Raw genomic sequence first — 21,550 nt, 5'->3', positions numbered from 1 at the left:
TGTATCAACAAAGTTAATAAAAGAGTGTTCATGTGAGCTTAGTCATATCTTAGGTTATTTGTGAAATAAATCACTTGTCACAGGAACATTCCCGGATTGGCTTAAATATGCTGAAGTTATACCTCTCCACAAGAAAGTGGTCAAAGAAATGCCGTCAAATTACCGACCGATCTCACTTTTGCCAGCTTTTTCAAAAATCTTTGAAAAGGTTATGTTCAAGTGTCTACTTATGCACCTTAGTGAAAATAACATACTGTCAAAGTCACAGTTTGGGTTTCTTGAGGGTTATGATATTGAGAAAGCTATTTACACTTACAGTGAAAATGTCCTTAATTCATTGGACAACAAATTAGAGGCAACTGGCATATTCTGTGACATGTCAAAGGTATTTGACTGTGCGAATCACAGCATTCTTTTAAGTAAATTAAAATATTATGGCGTCACTGGTAGTGCTGCAAAGCGGTTTCAGTCACATCTTACTAATAGAAAACAAAGGGTGTCTTACGTAACACTTCAGCAGTGGGCAATCAGACATCATCTGACTGGGAAGAAATTACATGTGGTGTTCCCCAAGGTTCCATACCAGGTCCACTACTGTTTCTAGTGTATATTAATGGCCTGTCATCTGTTATATTACCAGATGCCAAGTTTGTCTTATTTGCAGATGATACAAACATTGCAATAAATAGTAAATCAAATATAAATTTAGAAAGGGCAGGTAATCAAATTTTTACTGACATTAATAAGTGGTTCATAGCCAATTCACTGTCATTAAATTTTGAAAAGACACACTATATGCAGTTCAGAACTTCCAAGAGATTTCCTTCTGGTGTGTGTATAAAATATGATGACACGGAAATAGGAGAAGCTGAGAGTGTAAAATTCTTGGGATTACAACTTGATAATAAATTCAGTTGGGAGTAACATACTAACAAACTGCTAAAGTGCCTAAACAAGTCTGTGTTTGCAATGCGAATGATGTCAGACATAGGAGATATAAATATTAAAAAAACTGGCATATTTTGCTTATTTTCTCTCCATTATGTCATATGGTATCATATTTTGGGGTAACTCCACAAACAGAGAAAAACTTTTTAGACTACAGAAGCGTATAATAAGAATAATGAGTAGTGTAAATCAAAGAAAATCATGTCGAAACCTGTTCAAAGAATTTGGCATATTAACCACAGCTTCTCAGTATATTTATTCCTTAATGAAGTTTGTTGTAAATAATACATCTCTTTTTCCAACTACCTGCTTAGTACATGGTATCAATACTAGGAATAAGAAGAATACACACAAAGATTTAAAATCACTTACTCTTGCCCAGAAAGGAGTTCAATTCAGCAACACAAATTTTCAATAAGTTACCAGCAACCATTAAGAATTTAGTTTCAGACAAGGCACAATTTAAACATAATTTAAAAGAATTTTTGATGGCCAACTCCTTCTATTCCATCCATGAGTTTCTCAGCAAGTGCATTAGACCAATTTAATGAAAATTTATTGTATTTTAATTTTTGACAATACTTGGTTGTAACAGCCAAGTAACTACCTACTGTGTGAATGATGGATGTATGGAAAGCAGATGTAAGTCTTAAGTCTGTAAATAATGGAAGTTTGTTTTTAAATCTTGTACATAATCTGACTGTTCTTAACTGAGGATCACTGAAATGAATAATTTACTTTAATTTTTGACAATACTTGGTTGTAGTAGCCAAGAAACTAGCAAATGTCTGAAAGATGGATTTAATGAAAGCAGATGTAAGTATTAAACCTGTAAATATTAGAAGTTTAAATTTAATTCATGCACATAATTTTACTGTTTATTGACTTACGATCATTAAAATTAATGAAACACAAGTTTTTCTAATTACATTTTTGTAATGTGTTTATCTGACATGTTTCACACTCAGGAGGATTCCCTCTTTTATGAGTCTATGGAATAAATAATTAATCGAATCTAATCTAATCCCGAACTTCTGGAAGACATTCACTTGCAATTGCACACTTGTTCATGGTTTCAACACAATGGTGACTTATTTCTGCCTGTTTATCAAAAACATGTCCTCTTGAAAATATTTTGAGGTCTGGGTGCTCCAGCACATTTTGATCATCAAGCCAGTGCATATATCACTAACGACTTCAGGCAGAGACAGTGGCAGATACAGAAAAACCTCAAAGGAGGGGGCACTAAAGATATCTTGAGCTACCTCTACTTTTACCGTAATAAAAAATAATCAAGTCACATGCAAAGTTTAAGAAAGTTTTATTTAAACTGATTATACACATATACAAGGCAATGCCACCTCATGATATTAAAAAGTTACAGTTCTGGTTATCTTCCTTAAATGATGAATTCTATGAATTTATTTTCCCTGGCAGATTGGTTAATTACATCATCAATAGGACAATCAATGTCAGGGTGAGTGTTCAACAGAACAGACAGAATAACATATCGAGATCACTAGAATGGCCGCGACTTTTCTCATAGGTATGTGTTAGCTATCCATGTGCCAGACAGAAATGTATAAAATATGATGACGCGGACACGCTTCCATACATAGGAAAGTACAACTACTCGATAACTCAATTCAGTCAAGTCGACTGAGGCAATGTGGGCAGCCCCCCAAAGGGGTGGCACGTGCCCCGTATGCCCCCCCCCCCCAATATATAACTGCCACTGGGCAGAGAGTAATTGGAAGAGGATGCTCAGTCCCTTTGTCGTATTCGGTGAATATTTACTATTTGCATGATGTATGAGAGAGAATTGTCAGAGCATGTGCTTTGATAAGTACCAAAGTGGTAAGAAATACCATTCAATCCATGATAAGAAGATTGCAGCACTGCATTGATACCGATGGTCATCACTTTGAATACCTTCTGTAAATGGACACTTGTGCCACCTTTTTGACGTTCATTGAACTTCCAAGACCTTACTGTTACACATCATTGGATTCGTCTCAATAGTCGCTATCAGAAAATAAGTACCAAACTACAGCATCCCATAAAAAAAAAGTTGACCTTCATATCTTTGAAGTGACCCCACCTGGCAACAAAAAACCAACGTCATATTATGGCCCCCATTGTCCCATGCAACTTTTGTCCCACAAACTTTTCAGCTCCTATCATACTTTCAGAGTTATTCTTGGTGGCAACAGTTAGTGACTCACCCTGTACAAGAGAAATCTTGGGGGTGGAAGGGGGGGGGGGGGAATAGTGGACTGTCAGCCAAGCAAGTATAGGAGTTACAGCTGGAAGTGGAATTAAGCTATCCCAACAATTCCCTAAATTTAAGCCAGATGGGGCGATTGACCCCACACACTTTTTACAAATATTTTCTAAATCTTTACCCAAGCAATGGGATGATTCAAAGAGGATTGATTTCACACTAAGTTCTTCAGTGTGTGATGTGGTAGAGTGGGGAAACTGGTCATGCTGAAGAATTTATGTCCTGTGATGATTTTCAGAAAAAGTTTAAAAAGAAATACTGGTCTCCTAGAACTCAAGAGAAATTGACACTTAAGCTTCTTGACCCACAATATTCTCATAATATGGGGAACTTACAAGAAATAAAAAGCTGAATGGCACTTAACAAGGTCTAAATACTTAAGACAAGAGGAGAGTCATTTAGTTAATGTTTTGATGTGTAGATTACCTTTTCATGTAAGGAATGAGATTTGGTATAGGGGTTGGTCAGCAGTTAATGACTTGTTGACATTTGTCAAAGAACATGGGGAATATACACCAGGAGATAATAGTCCAACAGATAACAATGAAAGAAACTGTTATCCACCACAATTTCAATAAAAGAAAACAAAAGTAAATATTGGAAAGTAAGGAAGCATAATACCAAACAATGGAAACTTCAGGTAGGAATATCAACAATGTAGGAGAAAATAAATTGCTACTTACCATAAGATGACACATTAAGTTGTAGACAGGTACAATTAAAAGACACTTACTTGTAAGCATTTGACCACAGCCTTCATCAGAAAAAGAAAGAGAAACACACTCCATTCATTCACACAAGCAAGCATACCTTCCACACATGACTGCCAACTCCAGCAGCTCAGGCCAGAATGCAACTAGCAAGTGGCAAGTGGGATGGAAGCAGCCATCTGTGGGGGTTGGGGGGGGGGGGGGGGGGGAGATAGCAGTGTGCGGGCGGGGGGGAGAGAGAAGCGCTGTCTGACAGGATGGACAAGAACTAGAATGCCAACAGGCGCAGTTCAGAAGGATGTGGGCAGACAGGTGGGCAAATCGGAAGAAACAAGGAGAGGAGGAGGGAAATATGGGTGGGTGCATTGGCAGAGGATGGCAAACGAAGTGGATGGGAGATGAGACTGTGGAGGAGGTGATGTGACAGATGGGGTGGAGACTGTGGAGTGGAGGGTGTGGACCAGGATGATTACGGGAGCAGAAAATGTGTTGTAAGGATGACTCCTGTCTGCACAATTCAGAAAAGCTGGTGGTGGAGGGAAGGATCCAGATAGTTTGGGTAGTGAAGCAGCCACTAGTCAAGCATGTTATGTTCAGCCGCATGTTGTGCCATAGAGTGGTCTACTTTGCTCTTGGCCAGTTTGGCAGCGGCTGCTCATCCTGGTGGACAGCTGGTTGGTAGTCACACCAATACGGAAAGCTGTGCAATGATTAGAGCAAAGCTGGTAAATGGCATGGCTGCTTTTACAGGTGGTCTGACCCCTGATGGGGTAGGATAAACCTGTGACAGGACTGGAATAAGAAGTGTTGGTTGGGCGGACTGGGCAGGTGTTGCACCTGGGTCCTCCACAGTGATATGATCCTTGTGGCATGAGGTTGGGATTGGGAGTGGCATAGGGATGGACCAGGATATTGTGGAAGTTAGGTGTGCAACAGAACACTATTTTAGGAGGAGTGGGAGGATCTTGGATAGGATGTACCTTATTTCAGGGCATGTTGAGAGATAATCAAAGGTAATGGTTGCTTGTGTGAATGAATGGTGTGTGTTTCTCTTTCTTTTTCTGACAAAGGCTGTGGTCAAAAGCCTTGTGTAAGTGCCTTTTAATTGTGCCTGTCTGCAACTTTATGTGTTGTCTTTACAGTATATAGCATTTCCCTACATTGCTGAAGCATAATTCTCACAGATAAAGCAATCTATAGAATAATCAGTCATCAACAATTCCTGCAAATAATATAAATAATACATGTACAGGGCTATTACAAATGATTGAAGCGATTTCATAAATTCACTGTAGCTCCATTCACTGACATATGGTCACGACACACTACAGATACGTAGAAAAACTCATAAAGTTTTGTTCGGCTGAAGCCGCACTTCAGGTTTCTGCCGCCAGAGCACTCGAGAGCGCAGTGAGACAAAATGGCGACAGGAGCCGAGAAAGCGTATGTCGTGCTTGAAATGCACTCACATCAGTCAGTCATAAAAGTGCAATGACACTTCAGGATGAAGTACAACAAAGATCCACCATCTGCTAACTCCATTCGGCAATGTTAGGCGCAGTTTAAAGCTTCTGGATGCCTCTGTAAGGGGAAATCAACGGGTCGGCCTGCAGTGAGCGAAGAAACGGTTGAACGCGTGCGGGCATGTTTCACGCGTAGCCTGCGGAAGTCGACGAATAAAGCAAGCAGGGAGCTAAACGTACCAAAGCCGACGGTTTGGAAAATCTTACGGAAAAGGCTAAAGCAGAAGCCTTAGCGTTTACAATTGCTACAAGCCCTGACACCTGATGACAAAGTCAAACGCTTTGAATTTTCGGTGCGGTTGCAACAGCTCATGGAAGAGGATGCGTTCAGTGCAAAACTTGTTTTCAGTGATGAAGCAACATTTTTTCTTAATGGTGAAGTGAACAGACACAATGTGCGAATCTGGGCGGTAGAGAATCCTCACGCATTTGTGCAGCAAATTTGCAATTCACCAAAAGTTAACATGTTTTGTGCAATCTCACGGTTTAAAGTTTGCGGACCCTTTTTCTTCTGCGAAAAAAACGTTACAGGACAAGTGTATCTGGACATGCTGGAAAATTGGCTCATGCCACAACTGGAGAATGACAGCGCCGACTTCATCTTTCAACAGGATGGTGCTCCACTGCACTTCCATCATGATGTTCGGCATTTCTTAAACAGGAGATTGGAAAACCGATGGATCGGTCGTGGTGGAGATCATGATCAGCAATTCATGTCATGGCCTCCATGCTCTCCCGACTTAACCCCATGCGATTTCTTTCTGTGGGGTTATGTGAAAGATTCAGTGTTTAAACCTCCTCTACCAAGAAACGTGCCAGAACTGCGAGCTCGCATCAACGATGCTTTCGAACTCATTGATGGGGACATGCTGCGCCGAGTGTGGGAGGAACTTGATTATCAGCTTGATGTCTGCCGAATCACTAAAGGGGCAGATATCGAACATTTGTGAATGCCTAAAAAAACTTTTTGAGTTTTTGTATGTGTGTGCAAAGCATTGTGAAAATATCTCAAATAATAAAGTTATTGTAGAGCTGTGAAATCGCTTCAATCATTTGTAATAACCCTGTACTTATACACTATCAGACCATTCAATTTGGGATCAGTTGTCGGTAATTCATGAATGTTGGGTCCAGGATAGGACAATGGAACAAAATATAGACATGATCAAAAGACATGAACCACAAGAAACACCCCTCAGATAAATTCACATTCAGCTTGAATTTACCGGATTGATGCCCACGAGCTATCAAGCTGTCTGCTGTATTTCTTCAGCTTTAGATTTCCATATAGCGGTCTCTTACTTACTTCTTTCCCTATGTTATTTAAAACTGTAATACCTCTTAACTATTCAGTACTTCATGAGCAACATGATAAGATAATTAATGGATACAAAATGAGATAATTATATGTAATGACTGACATAGTGTAGTATGTGGCAAACAATAGATGTTAACACACTTTGGTCAGCAAATGTACTGCAGAACAAGTGGTACTAGCTGTTAGCTACATCACACTTGACTGGGGAAATCCAGTGGGATACACCCTTTACCACAACGTATAAATATGATGGGGTAATATCTGTGTCAAGTTGTTGACAAATATAACAGCAGGGCATTCAGAGTTACCGTAGTGAGCGATTAAGTACATAGGAGCACAATAAATACAGTACAGAAGACAGATTAGAAACAAGGTATGGGTACAGGATATGGTAGAGGTAGATTACTTTGATATCTGTGTGTTGGAGGTGAAGGCAGAGTTGTAAATGATATTAACTGTAATCTGTATGTATGTATGGTGTGTTGGAAAGGACAGGTGAACCTAGAGGAAAAGGATGATCTATTTGCTGGAGAAAGAGGATAGGACAATGGAACAAAAATATAGACATGATCGAAAGACATGCGCCACAAGAAATGTGAAACTGTGAAAGGACAATCTTCCTGAAGAAAGAGGTGTATCTTGTTAGTTACTAAATAAGTTGGTCTCATTAGTTTAGAGATTGCACCAAAGTAGCAAAGTAGATGAATTTACATTAGTTTGAAAACCTTTTCCATATAGTAGTTTTAATATGAAATAATAAAGAGGCAAATGTCTGAGTTTTGTATGCTATTCTTCAGGACTGAAAAGATAGGTAACTTGTTACAGAAGGTTCAGCAACAGAGGCTTATTAATTGTTCAAAATATGTGTCTTCTCTGGTTCCGTGACTGTTTAAAAAACTGAAAGTGTTTGATGAAGAACATGCTTCATGACAATGGATGCTGTGCTCTCTTTAACAACTGCATACTTTGCCTACTTTCATTCCATAATGTCATATGGTATAATATTTTGGGGTAACTCTTCAAGTCAAACAAAAGTTTTCAGAGTCCAAAAGCGAGTAATACATGTCATTTGTGGAGTAAATTCACGGACGTCCTGTAGAAACCTCTTCAAAGAACTGGGTATACTAACTACTGCCTCTCAGTATATTTACTCATTAATGAAATTTGTCCTAAATAATATATCTCTTTTTCCAACAAACAGCTCAGTTCATACATACAATACCAGGAACAAAAATGATCTGCACAAGGACTTAAAAGCACTTACTTTAGTTCAAAAAGGGGTCCACTACTCAGGAACACTCATCTTCAATAATTTGCCAGTAAACATAAAAAATTTAGTTACAAATAAAGATCAGTTTAAAAGGATCCTGAAAGACTTACTAGTGGCCAACTCCTTCTACTCCATTGACGAATTTTTTAGTAGAAACAAATGATGTATTGTATATGTTCATACTATTAGTATTGTTATTTCATTTTAAAAAAAATTGACATGTTCCACATCCACGAGGATCTCCTCAGCACGGATCTATGGAACGAAAAACTAATATAATCTAATCTGCTTATTAAAACCTGTATTCACAGGTTTGCCCAAAGGGTAGCACATCCCCAGTGATTTACGAAAGTGTTGCAGGTATGGCTACTTAAACCTGACTTCTGGCAGTGATATAGTTGATTAAATGAAATATGAGTGATTAAATTAAATGGCTACTAGACTGTAGGTCCTAGTAATGTATATTTCATGAGACACAACAAAGAAATTTCATAAAACAGTTTAATGGACTGTATTGGTAATAAACATTTGTTATCAAAGTTTCCATATCCACAGTAAGAGAATGGTAGATGTGTTAACAAACTTACAGTTAAGGCAAATACATGTCTATAATTAATGGTTAATACTTCAATGTGGGGTATTTCACATATGATAAATGCAAATAAATATATTTACTACAAATGAGATGCAATTACAGCTGTGATTATACATCAAATTGACACAAGATATTGATACTTGTAGTTAAGAAGGTTAAAACTAGTTTTGGACTTTGAATGTTAATTGTTTGTTGGCATTTCACAGTAGTTATGAAATCATTTGCTCAAAGGAAGGAATCTGTAGCGTAATGTCAGCTCACTTAGCTGCGTGGTGTGGGCGTCTGACTGCCATGCTGGGAGTTTGGGTTTGATTCCCAGCGGGTCAGAGATCTTCTCCACTCAGGGACTAGGTGTTGAGTTCTGCTCATCATCATTTCATCATCAATAAAATAAAACTCACACAATGTGGCGTCAACTGAAAAGACTTGCAACTCGGCAGCCAAACTTTCCTAGGTGGGGATTCCCACCCATTAATGCCATATGATCATTTCGTTTGTTAGTGTAACAAATCACTTTGGTGAAGTGATGTGTTGCACAAGCATTTATCGAACCAACGAATATGATCACCACTATCAAAAGTTTTTTTCGTAATGAATTAATATAATCTACTGTTTGATGTATATTTATTTATGCACATGCTTATGAAATGGATGGACGCAGCACATCTGCAAGCTGGGACAATGATAGACATCTTACCATGTTTACAATATTTGCTGGTTGCATGGTTTATTCCATGTCGTTAGGTCCTGCCTTAGAGATATGATGTGAGCCGTGGAGGAATAGCGGCTGTGACAATGCCTGTGACATCATGGGGTCAAGCAAAAACTTGTCAACCAGATATTCAGTTGGAAACTGTTAACTAACACAGATAATTTCTGGACATATTCCTTATCAATGTATTTGTGATGTTCTGAATAATGGAGCAACTTTGTTTTGCATAATCATTATAAATGAGAGTACAATATACATTATGTCATTTATGAGAAGTATTGTATTTATTTTGATAATTGGATGTTGGATTGTACTCCTAACTTCCAGCAATAAGATATTGGCGAGTGTGAGGATATAATAAGATGAGCAAGACTGAATAATAGGAAGTCTCAGCTCTGGATCAGATTTTACATTGCCCACCAGTACCACAGTAAACAAGCAGAAAAACTTCACAGCATATCAGAAACCTATTCTTAATTTTAATAAGAGCCACATTTTATTAATTTTTTGTAGGGCATGAAATTTTTCTGAATGTGGAACACCTTAAAACTTATTATACCATTTCTCAAAAACTATTTGACATAATGATTTTTCTTTGTATTCCTTTTGGTTATCTAAATACCTAGTTTGGTAACATATCCATCCAAAGTTGTGTGTTACATTGTATTTCACATGTGTAAGCTTCAGAAAGTGCCCTTTTGTTGCAAGTTTGTCCACAATTAACTCTTAACAATCCTAATGTTTTAAGTCTCTATCCACTACAAAAATTACATAAAAATTTAAACATTCTATCTCTATAGTGTAAAACTCCATGTTGTCTCCCCTGTGCTCCTCTTCCGACTACTCTCCTTGCACACTGTAAGGTATGCAGAACTATATGTTACACAAATCTCTTCCTGCAACAGTTGACTGAAAACTCGCAGACACAATGTTTTGCACAGTGAAGAGGAAAAGCAACGGAAGCTGACAATGCTAGTACAGCTCCCATAGGTGTACAGCTCATGGGAGCCCACTGGATGTCAAATGTCAGACAACAAGATATTGTTTTTAGCGTCAGTTCTTTGTTTGTGGTGAAATTTTACAACAAATGTTTCACATGTCTCCTATACCTGAATCAAACAATTTACATTGTGTGTCATATGAGACTAATAAAGCACTATTCACAAAAACAGTTTGCATGGCCAGATTGCTACACTGCAGTTGAATCAAATTTTGGTGCTATGTTGCGTGCAATTTACAGTACTAATAAGTACAGTAACTGATGTTTCTAAAAATACACCAGTTAAGTAGGAGAAGTTGGGCACCAATAAATCCTTTACTCTTTTCTCAAACTGCACTTTCAAAAAATTTTATGGTTGCTGGATACCTACTGAAAATATGTGTTCCTGAATAATGAACAGCTTTCTAGGCAGAAATGAATGACTAAGTTTTTATGAAGAATCTAATTATTTCTAGTACTGATTCTGTGAACTTCACTGTTGGTTTGAAAGAGAGATATAATATGTGGTGACATCAAAAAGTACATTACATGTCATCCCACACTAAGGCCATTGAGCAACAAAAGAGTGTATTGCCTGAAGAGAGTATATGTTCTCCATTTCCTGCAAACACAGTTCTGCTCCTTCCTCAAGGAAGAGAGAACAGTCATTTGAGAAAGTTTAAAAAGGAAGGGCAGTCTCTCAGGCCCAAGGATGAGAGAGACATGCTTGCTACAAGACAGTTCTCAGACAAAAGCTAGGCTAGTATCATGCACTTTCATGCCTATTGGCAGTATTGAATATTTTATCTCCTAAAGTAATTCCATCTCATAATTTTATAGATTAAAAAATAAGATAGACAGTTACATACAGGAAGATCAGTTTAGATTTGGACTAGGAAGAGGAACTAGAGAAGCAATTTTATCCTTGCAAATGACCCTAGAAGATGTATTGCACTTGAACAGAAATACCACTGCCAGTTTCAAAGAGCTGGGAAAGACAGGTATCCTGCCATACCGAAAATTTCTGTTTCCATCTACGACAAAGATGGGGACTCACTGAAAAAAATACAAGGCTTACTTGGAACTGCATCAGCATCAGTTCACATCAGTAATTGCAAATAGGAAAACAAGTTCTTTACAGGATTGCCCCCTTTCATCATATCCATGTAATATGTTTATTGAGAAAGGGATTCACAACTTAAGATAGAAAATCAAAGAAAAAGATAAATGGAGAGCTAATTCAGTGCATAAAATTTGATGATGTTATTGCACTAGCTGCGGACTTAGAAACGGACATGAACAGGATGCTGGATGTACTAGATGCTTCATCAATTCATTCATTCATTCATTCACCACGTTATACAATTCCCATCATCCCACTGCAGGCTACTTCTGTAAACTAACAACCAATTACAATTAGTGCTAATCTACTCGCATTGATAATTATGAGAATTACTTCTATATTACTTAATGGTTATAAAGGGTCAGTCAGGAGGAAAGGTACATGCTTTAAACGGTGATTCTGAACAAAAATCTTTATATCGACATATGCTGTATTCTGAATGCTTTCTGAGATAGAACACATTTAATATCACTTTCGTACATTTTTCTTGAATAACTAGAAAACACCAGCTTCCAGCAAAAATGTTTCACAGTACAAAATTAAACTACATCAAATTTCCTACAAGAAAGGTCCCATTCATTTGTTTTGTAGGGCTAATAGGCTGCACGAAGACAGTGCGAGAATACTGAAAATCTTGACGTGCATTCGCTGTATCTTAGGTAGCTCTTGTATGCCAGTTTGAGGTAGTTTCTCGACTTGATAGACAACAAATCTCCTGTATCAAATTGTTTGTCCCAGCTTCCTCTCCACTACTGTGGTATGTCATAAACAATGACAATGTTTGAATAATACAGGAAATAAATAAAAATGTACACTAAATGCATTCTATCTCAGAATAATTTGGAATAGGGCATAAGTCCATATGAAGCATTTTGTTCAGAAACACTAATACTATAATAACCACTCCTCCTGACTCACCCTGTATATAGGGTGAACCTAAACTCCATTGAAAAAATTTCAAAGGTTCTTCAGGGATATTTTCTGAGCATTTTAGCATAAGGAATCAGTGTAATTATTATTTATTCAGTTTTTAACCCAACTATTGTTTCTGCGTAAACATCATGACAATGGTGAAAAAAACCTGTAATATGCAGTCACCAAACAATAGAGTAATGCAACACTCCTCAGATGAAATTTTTACATTTTTATCACAGTGTCACTCTTCCATTGCATTCAGTGAACCCATACATGAGGTACCTTGGGAAAAAAAACAACAACAAATCCAGAACAGTTATGAGTTGTACTGAATGCAAGCTTGAAGGCAAAAAGTAAAGTAGGACCATGTTTGAATGGAACAAGAATGTTCCGAAACAAGACACACAGTGCATACTGGTATTCTCAACATTTTCAATGTTGTGCATATATTTTCAGTGGACTACAAAGATAAATGATACTAAGATATCAAATGAAATGCAATTACATTGTAATGAACCATGGAGACTCTGGCTCCTTGTACCAAAATAAACAGAAAATATTCTTGAACAACCTCCAGAGTTTTGGCAGTGGAATTAGTATTCAACCTGTATATTGTGGAAAACATCTACTTTGATTGAAGAGAGAGAGGGAGGGAGGGAGAGGGGGAGAGAGAGGGAGGGAGAGAGGGAGAGAGAGAGAGAGACAGAGACAGAGAGAGAGAGATTTCAGTGCTTTCCTTTTGCACTACTTCTTTCAGAAAACACAGGGCACAGATTAATTGAAAATAAGGCAAAAGGTCTTGGTATAAGTAAGTGCCACAGTTCAACTACCATTATGTAAAATTGGTTAACTTGAAATTGATAAAAATGAAAAATTTTTGTTGGACACGAAGCACCATTTTGGAAGATAAAAGGTGCAACTCAGAAATTAAAAGAATACTTGCCCTTGGCAGGAACACCTTCCAGAAAAAAGAAGCTTATCAACAAGTAACCCTGTGAACATCAAGATAAGGAATACTTTTGCCAAGGCTTACACATCTGGAACATATTCCTACATGAAAGGGAAAGCTGGACAAAATACAAAGGTCATGTATAAGCAACAGAAATGTGGATATGGAAGAAAATAACCAAACTGAACAGCACACAAAGGAGATTAATTGAAGCAAAGCAAAAATGATAGGCTATGCTCTCAGACACCCTGTCTTCCTTGCAAACATCATCTTTGGGGCGAGTGGTGGGGGAGGGGAGGGAGGACACAACAAGTGGTAAACAAAGGAGACATTACACTAAGATCTTGGAAGTGCAATGAGATTCAAAAACTATCAAGAAACAAAAGTTTGAAATGGAAGACAGAAGACAATGGTTGCAAAGATGAGACTTGGCCTTTAAAACATGACAGGACACTTATAATATGTATGTACACAACATGATTAAAAGCACTGAACAATAGCAGTTACCTGTTGTGTGAATCCACCCAAACAAATTCATCAGCACTGGTAACATTAGTGTTTATTGTCTCAAGAGAAGAATGCCTCATCAGCCGACGTACTGCTGGCTCACTGGACTCACTGCCACTAAGACTGGAGTACGTAGATGTGGAATACCCAGTATTAGATGTGTGTGATCTCATTGTCAGCTGCTGGATAGCAAGTTTGATGTCTTCCAGCCCTGAGCCAGCCGGAACCAACTGTTATCAGAAATTTGTTTTTGCAGAGTATCTGATTTTGTGGCATGCTCTAAGTGAAAATGTGTAATTTTTATAAAGAAGAAATACCTTGGCTGGGGTAGCTCTGTGGCGACTTCGGTTATGGGTAGCTTTTCGATTTGTTCGTGACTGATTTGGCATCACACTAGCAGACAACCTATAACAAACATTTCATTAATTTCCATTTAACAAGTTCATTTAATTATACAGACATACTTGGAATAATATTAAAACACTGTAGCTATCAACCTCATCTCAAGTGCTTTCACTATTTTGGGCTTTAATGAAGCCACTATCATGCTATCATCTGTATGTAAATTGATGCTAAAACATGTTGTGTTAATTATCTGACAAAAGAAATATTTCCCTGGGAAAACAATTTACCTGGAGAGAACATTTTAACATGAAGTCGATCTGTATCACTGTAGCACCATTTAAAAGAATAAGAGCTATGGGCTACATGCAGATAGAAATTAACAAAACTGGAATAAGGTTAACAGCCATAGAAACAAAAGATGAATCTTGAGTATGCTTGAATGACCAAAAATTCCCCCATCAGAAACTAAAAGAAAAGAAAATATGAGACGAGGCTGGAGGATAGTTACATACATTGTGGAGGCAAGCAAACAGTACTGAAACCTATGTCAGAGGAGTCACACGAGAGAACAGAAAATAAAATTAGAGTCTAAGAAGTGGAAGTACAGTTCCTGAGAACTAGGCTCAAAAATAATATGAAATAAAAATTCTTCCTGCTGAGCAGTTAGCAATGATCTGAAAAAATGCAGATCTCTTTGAGGAACTTGTATATTTATTTTTATCTTGAGTCTGAATAACTCTTCTGTTTGTTGTTCCTCTCTGATCCATTTTTCCCATTAATTCTTTTCAATAACCTCCAATGGCAGTACTCCTTTGTTTCGTATTCTCATATCTAATCTGTACTTGCTCAAAAAATGTGTCACTGCAAGCTTACTTTTTCTAATTTCGATGAGGACAAGGGGAAAAGCTCTGTTCTTGGTTCTGGATATGTTTCACAATAATGTAGGTATCAAAATGATATGCAGAACAGTCTTTTAACACAGCTTTTTAATGTAGTTGTGTGTATGTTGCTCAGTTGTATAAACTGGCAAATAGTTTCACTACAGAACTTTACATTTTGGAAAGTTTACTCCATTCAGAAATTCATAGAGAATTGGTGGAATAGCTGGTGCCACAGTTGTATGAGAAAGTAGAGTACAAATGAAGAATTAACTACTAGAAAGATTTAGACAAGATGGGTGATGCATTTGTTGGATCCTGCCCAAAAGAAATGCAAAGATGAATTACACAATAATGGTTGCAACATTTTAAAATGAACAAATGATTTTATATGCTGATTTGTCACTGTGGATGACACCATTTCATACCAATGGATGGGAGACAGTGGCCATGTGGGAGAGAGGAGGCAGTGCTTTCATGAAAGAATACAGAGTATTTTTTGAGAGGCAAAACTGATTCTTCTAATTAATTACCTTTGAGTGAGGTCTTCTGGGCCAATTGGATGAAATAATTAGTGAACTGTTTTAGATAAACTGTACAAAAAAGTCCACAAATATAGGTCTGGATCGCAAAAGAAAATCATCTTTCATCTGAATAATGCACCTGCCCACAAATGTGCTTTAACAGTGTAATGTAATCATCTTTCACCAGAATAATGCACCTGCCCACAAATTTACTTTAACAGTGCAATGGTAAGGAATCTAAAATATGATTATATCTAAAAACAAAGACGATGTGACTTACCGAACGAAAGCGCTGGCAGGTCGATAGACACACAAACAAACACAAACATACACACAAAAATGGTCTTTAAATATGTCTGCTTGTGTCTGTATATGTGTGGATGGATATGTGTGTGTGTGCAAGTGTATACCCGTCCTTTTTCCCCCTAAGGTAAGTCTTTCCGCTCCCGGGATTGGAATGACTCCTTACCCTCTCCCTTAAAACCCACATCCTTTCGTCTTTCCCTCTCCTTCCCTCTTTCCTGATGAGGCAACAGTTTGTTGCAAAAGCCTGAATTTTGTGTGTATGTTTGTGTTTGTTTGTGTGTCTATCGACCTGCCAGCGCTTTCGTTCGGTAAGTCACATCGTCTTTGTTTTTAGGTATATTTTTCCCACGTGGAATGTTTCCCTCTGTTATACTAAAATATGATTAAGTGGATAAAACATCTACCCTCTATACCGGATTTGGCACCTGCTAGCTTTGACATCTAAAGGAATTTATGGTTGGTAAATGTTTGGAATCCACCAAAGAAGTTATCAGACTGTTGTAGATGTGAATTTTAAAGAACTTCAAAAGTCACATTTTAGGAGTGGACATCACTAGCCAAAACAAAAAATGTTGGACAATGCACATTGAGTTAAAAGTGGGCTTTGTGTACAGTCTATCCTGAAAGCAATTAACATAAAGTTTATATTTTCATAAAATTCTTCTGGTAGATCATAGCATGTTGTAAAATTATGTAAAACCTATTCAGTCACTGTTGTTAATGGTCTTCATCAGGACATTTGATACTAGTGGGCAACACAACTTTTAACTCCACTATACTGACACTACTTTATTAGAGAGAACATAAATACAGTTTGGCATGTGATTGGATGTTGGAAATGGAGAAGAAGGGGTTAGGTCGACCAGCTTCAATGACTGTAGTTTAAAATGTGAGTCTCCCCAAACTGTGCACTTTTACCACACTCAGTTCGGTATTCTTCCGCTGTGAATTTATGATGGTCTCCGTGCTGTACAGAATCCTCATGCTTTTTTACATGTGTTCTGATAGGTAGCCTTGTCTTCCCAATGTACACTACTATACACTCAGAAAAAATTCCCAGCATGTTCAGTGAACTGATGAAACCATTAATTTTGCTGTTCCTCTGATAGTTTGATTTAATGTCCACCCAATGAAAAATTTTCCTCGTATGGTTGAGATTCCTTCCTGGTAATGTACAAGGACAGAGTGTTGTTATTCCACCTCATCTTCGTTGCTCTTGCTCTTTGTGGACATCACTTTCTTCACAGTTTCTTAACTTAGTCTCTTAACTGTATGTTCTGGCTCTGAAATTGATTGACGGCTTCTGTAGTTCTAATTCTGCAGTGTCAGTGCTTCAGATTCGTTGAGCTCTCTTAGTAAACCAAGTGGGTGGTGGTGGTATACAGGCTGCAGGCATCTATCAGTGCTTATGGGCTTCCAGTAGACTTTGTGCCCACGGGAACCATTTGGAATATGAAATAAAAAAATTAAAAAAACATGAGATCCATGAGCAAAATGCATTGTTGTTTTAAAAGTACAGTGATGTGGTCTGAATCCACTACAGTATCCAGAATATTGATACACAATTTTACAAGACTATATAGTCTACAATCCAGAAGAATTATATGGAAATGAGCACTCTGAAAAAAATGTACAAAATTACATAGAGTTTATATCTTCAATTCTTTTGATCACACACACACACACACACACACACACCATTATTCTTTTAGTGAGTATCAACAGTATTTTGACAAGAAGGACCCTATTTAATAATAAATAAAGCTGAAATAATTGAGCTTTTAGAATCCCTGGCTGGAGGAAACTTCATACAGCAAATGAGAAATGGTCAGAACATACATAAAATATAGAAAAGTAAAGCCATCCAGAACCCTAAGTCAAGATAAACACACACAATATGTGACTACTTATGTGTACCTCAAGAGCCTTTCTCAATCTGGAATTCTAAGTGTCTCTTACTTACAATAATAATAAATCAATTCTCTCTCAGTCTTTTCCAGTTTCACTTCCTCCACAATTAAAATTCATTATTTTTTATTGAATGTCTACCAGCTATGCCCAGTTTCAGTGACTAATAAATGAGCATTCTTCTTCTGACTTATACATTAACTTCAGTTTTAATAACTATATTCCAAATGTAATTTATAAACTGATTATATCATCACAACATTCTGACTTACTTACATACCCGTAAAGAATAATAAGCATCTTGAAAGAAAAGAGAGCTGTTGAAGTAATTCAGACAGTTGCCTCACCTCTCATCTTCTGGTACAGAGTTCAATGGTGACCTGTAATGCTGATGACGTTCAGAAGATGGTGATGAACTCAGATGCCCATCTGACATGCTAGCATGCCCAGAACTTCGTGCACCATCATCAGATGAGCTCCCATTAGAATCTTGTCTCCGCTGTAAGAAAATACAGGTAAATCAAGCAGTGGGAAATCCAGGATGGAATAATGACAGTATTACAAAAGGATAGTTGCTGTTCATAATATTCATAATATAAGTGAAGATGCTGAGTTGCAGATGGGCACAAATAAAGAATGTCAAACAAAGCTTTTGACCATACAGGCCTTCAGCAGAATAGACAAAACACACACACACACACACACACACGACCGCGGTCTTTTTGTTGTTTCTACCTGCATCTCAGCATCTTCACTACATGGTGAGTAGCAACTACCCTTTCATAATATTTTCAAATACAGTTAAATGTTCCATATATGTGTCTATGCAGAACAGTTGTTCATTCATTCACTGCATTATATAAATCCAGTCGTGAAGGAGGAAATTATTTATTTATTTATTTATAAACATATTCTGTATATCCTTTCATGCGTGTGAGAAGCTCAGATGTGGAATGAGTCCAAAAATAAATAAATGTATATCACACAGAACTTGTAATACAGGAAAGCGAAGTTGATTTACAGAGACAGTTTCAGGGAAACAAAAATATAAAACTAGAACTAATACAAAAGCAATGGGAAAAAAGATGTCTTTCAAGTATTGGCACATGCTGAGCAACAATACATAAAACAATAATGAAAGTATATGCATAAACAGTGCATATGCCTTTGTCAAAAATTTATCTAATGAATGAAAAGTTTTGAATGTTGTAGGAAAGTTCTGGCAGAAAGCAAATGCTTCTGAATTACAAGAGACAACTCACTGAAAAGCAGGAGCATTGAGCCATCAACAGGCACACACCAAAAGAAAGAAAACTTGCTACCTTCAAAGTAATCCTTCACCAGGATAAATGCCACTACCAAACAAAGCTGACCACCCGGTGGCACAACATGCAGCTGAAGGCAGATTTGAACAAGTTACAAGCATGCAAAATGGAATTACTTCTATAAGCCTTGCAGAAGACTGGCTGAGATAAAATTAGGAATGAAGACATCAGAGGAGAGATGCAAGTGGATCTGTCAATGCCTGAGAGACTGAGTACTGGATGGCTCAAGTGGTTTAGGCATGCGAAGAGGATGACGGATCATTACTTGCCCAAAACAAAACTCAGACAGAAATGTGCGGCAGAATGACCAATAGGATGACCCAAAAAAAGATGGCTGGATCAGATTGAGGAAGATCTGAAGACTAGAGGGGAAAACAGGGAAACAATACCCAGACAAGAAGTACATCAAGATGGAGCAAAATGGATGTAAATTGTTCCTAAACATACTACCTCACTTGCTGGAAGGATATGAAAACAATGATGAAGAGAAATGGAATACTGTACACCTTTCTGTAACTGGTTTAGATTTTTGAATTCACAATTGAGGGTAATCTTTCTTCTTCTGTTGAGGCTATTAGTTTCACAGTGCACCGGATTATCAGCCATGAAGTTCATAGTGGAATAAACATATTGGAAAATGGTGGTACATATCCCAAGTTTTAAAAGGATTGCAGTACATGGTTCTCAGAAAAACTGCATATACTTCAGACAATCTTTTTTCTTTTTGTAGAACTATCATTTTCTTTGACGTGGATGAATAAAATAACTCCACTGCACATAACATATTGGAAGTACCCAAAGTATATGACCCTGTGACAATGCAATATGTGGGATTGTCCTAACAGCAAATATATCTGAGAAAAACTATTTTATGATGCACCCAGCTAACCCAGCTATTGATATGGAGGCCCTAAGAATTTGATGGAGTATACTCTTTGTATTTGCCAGCTATCTTGTACAATAGATATCTCCTGAGTGATTTTGTGATTGGAGCTGAAATGGATATAATTACTTTTGCTCAGGTTTACTGAGACAATTTACTTTGAACCATCTTATAAGTTTGTAACATAGCATGGTGGGACTATCTTACTTGTTCCTATAGCCCTCCTGACATCAATATATTTGTTTTTCCTTTATTTAATCTTGCTTTGTTAATAGCACATACACAACAGTTACATAAAATAGCTAATTTATTATTCATGCTTTATTTCACTGAACTTTATTATTTACTGTACAGTTTCATGATTACCAATGATAATATTATAGTTAGTTCACCTGGAAATATTTTTTCTAAAGAAATATTCGTCATTTACGATCCATACAAAACATGTGAGGATGAAGTGTCAGTGAGCAAACAGCTGTTTATTTCTAAATGGGTTAGTTTATTTGAACACCCTATTCCACTTCTCTGAAAATGCTTAACTTTCTCAAAGACATCCTATTTGAAAATTTATTCATATTCTATATTTTGTGTTCCAGAAAGTTTGAATAATAAATACCGATTATTTCCAAAATTCAATACCATAATTTTGTAGTCCAGATTTTTTCAATTCCAAAATGCACAGTTTCACTACGATAACTTATTAGTTTGCTAAAACAAACAACAGAATCTCCAGGGGTCAAAGTTGGTGGACAGGTGTGCGTGAAGTGTGCCTGCTTGTGTGAATGAATGATTTGTGTTTCTCTTTCATTTTCTGGCAAAGGCTATGGCAAAAGCTTATGTGTAAGTGTCTTTTAATTATACCTGTCTGCAGCTTAATGTGTCATCTTTATGATAAGTAGCAATCTATCTTTTCCTACATTATCAGTTTGTTAATTATTCAGTGTGGAAAATTTCACGTTCTAGAAACTTTTTGACAGGCTTTAAGAATTCCTATGCAAGTGGAAATCATTTTCATAAAAAAATACCTATAATTTACCTTTTACAAATTGTATAGCTCATAGCTAAATAGACTCTTCTGTAAGTTGTAATTCTGTGCCCATTAATTTTGCTACCTTTTACATTAGTATTAAAAATGTAACAACCAAATTTTGATTTGTCATCTTAAGCACATTTATAAGGATGCGCATCACACAACAATCAATCAGCCACTCTGCAGTTAGCTATCAAAATGTAAACCTTGTGTTAGAAGTCAACACCCAATAGTCAAACTTCTCCTTCTTGTCTTAGATGTAATGTTTTAGCCAATTTCCCACTGCTCCTCTAATGCCGTAGTGACGTACTTCATTGAGAAATCTTTTGTGAGACACACAGTCAAAAACCTTAGAAAGATTACAAAATACAAAAAGAAAGAGAGAGTTGTACATTGCCTCAAAAAAATCGGATGACCCTAATCTTTTAAATAGCTATAAAAAATACTGTAAAATATTGAACAAAGTCATTCAGAAATCAAAAAGTATGTATCTGTGCTCAAAAATTAATAACTCCACT

The 21,550-nt window shown here is 37.1% G+C and overlaps 1 protein-coding gene across 4 annotated transcripts in view; it reads right to left on the bottom strand.

Annotated features, from left to right (window-relative positions):
* LOC126251924 (ankyrin repeat and BTB/POZ domain-containing protein 2) overlaps positions 1-21,550 on the bottom strand; it is a 671,398-nt gene that overhangs the window by 149,536 nt on the left and 500,312 nt on the right. For all 4 annotated transcript variants that reach the window (XM_049952673.1, XM_049952674.1, XM_049952675.1 and 1 more), the window contains 3 exons: positions 18,142-18,293; positions 14,151-14,238; positions 13,834-14,063 (listed from right to left, as the gene is read on the bottom strand). In XM_049952673.1, coding sequence (XP_049808630.1) covers positions 13,834-14,063; positions 14,151-14,238; positions 18,142-18,293 — 470 coding nt within the window. The remainder of the gene's footprint in view (positions 1-13,833; positions 14,064-14,150; positions 14,239-18,141; positions 18,294-21,550) is intronic.

This window comes from Schistocerca nitens, chromosome 4 (genome assembly GCF_023898315.1).
Source record: "Schistocerca nitens isolate TAMUIC-IGC-003100 chromosome 4, iqSchNite1.1, whole genome shotgun sequence".
NCBI lineage: Eukaryota > Metazoa > Arthropoda > Insecta > Orthoptera > Acrididae > Schistocerca > Schistocerca nitens.
The sequence above is the reverse complement of the archived record's forward strand: the minus strand, read 5'-3'. Positions and strand labels throughout refer to the sequence as shown.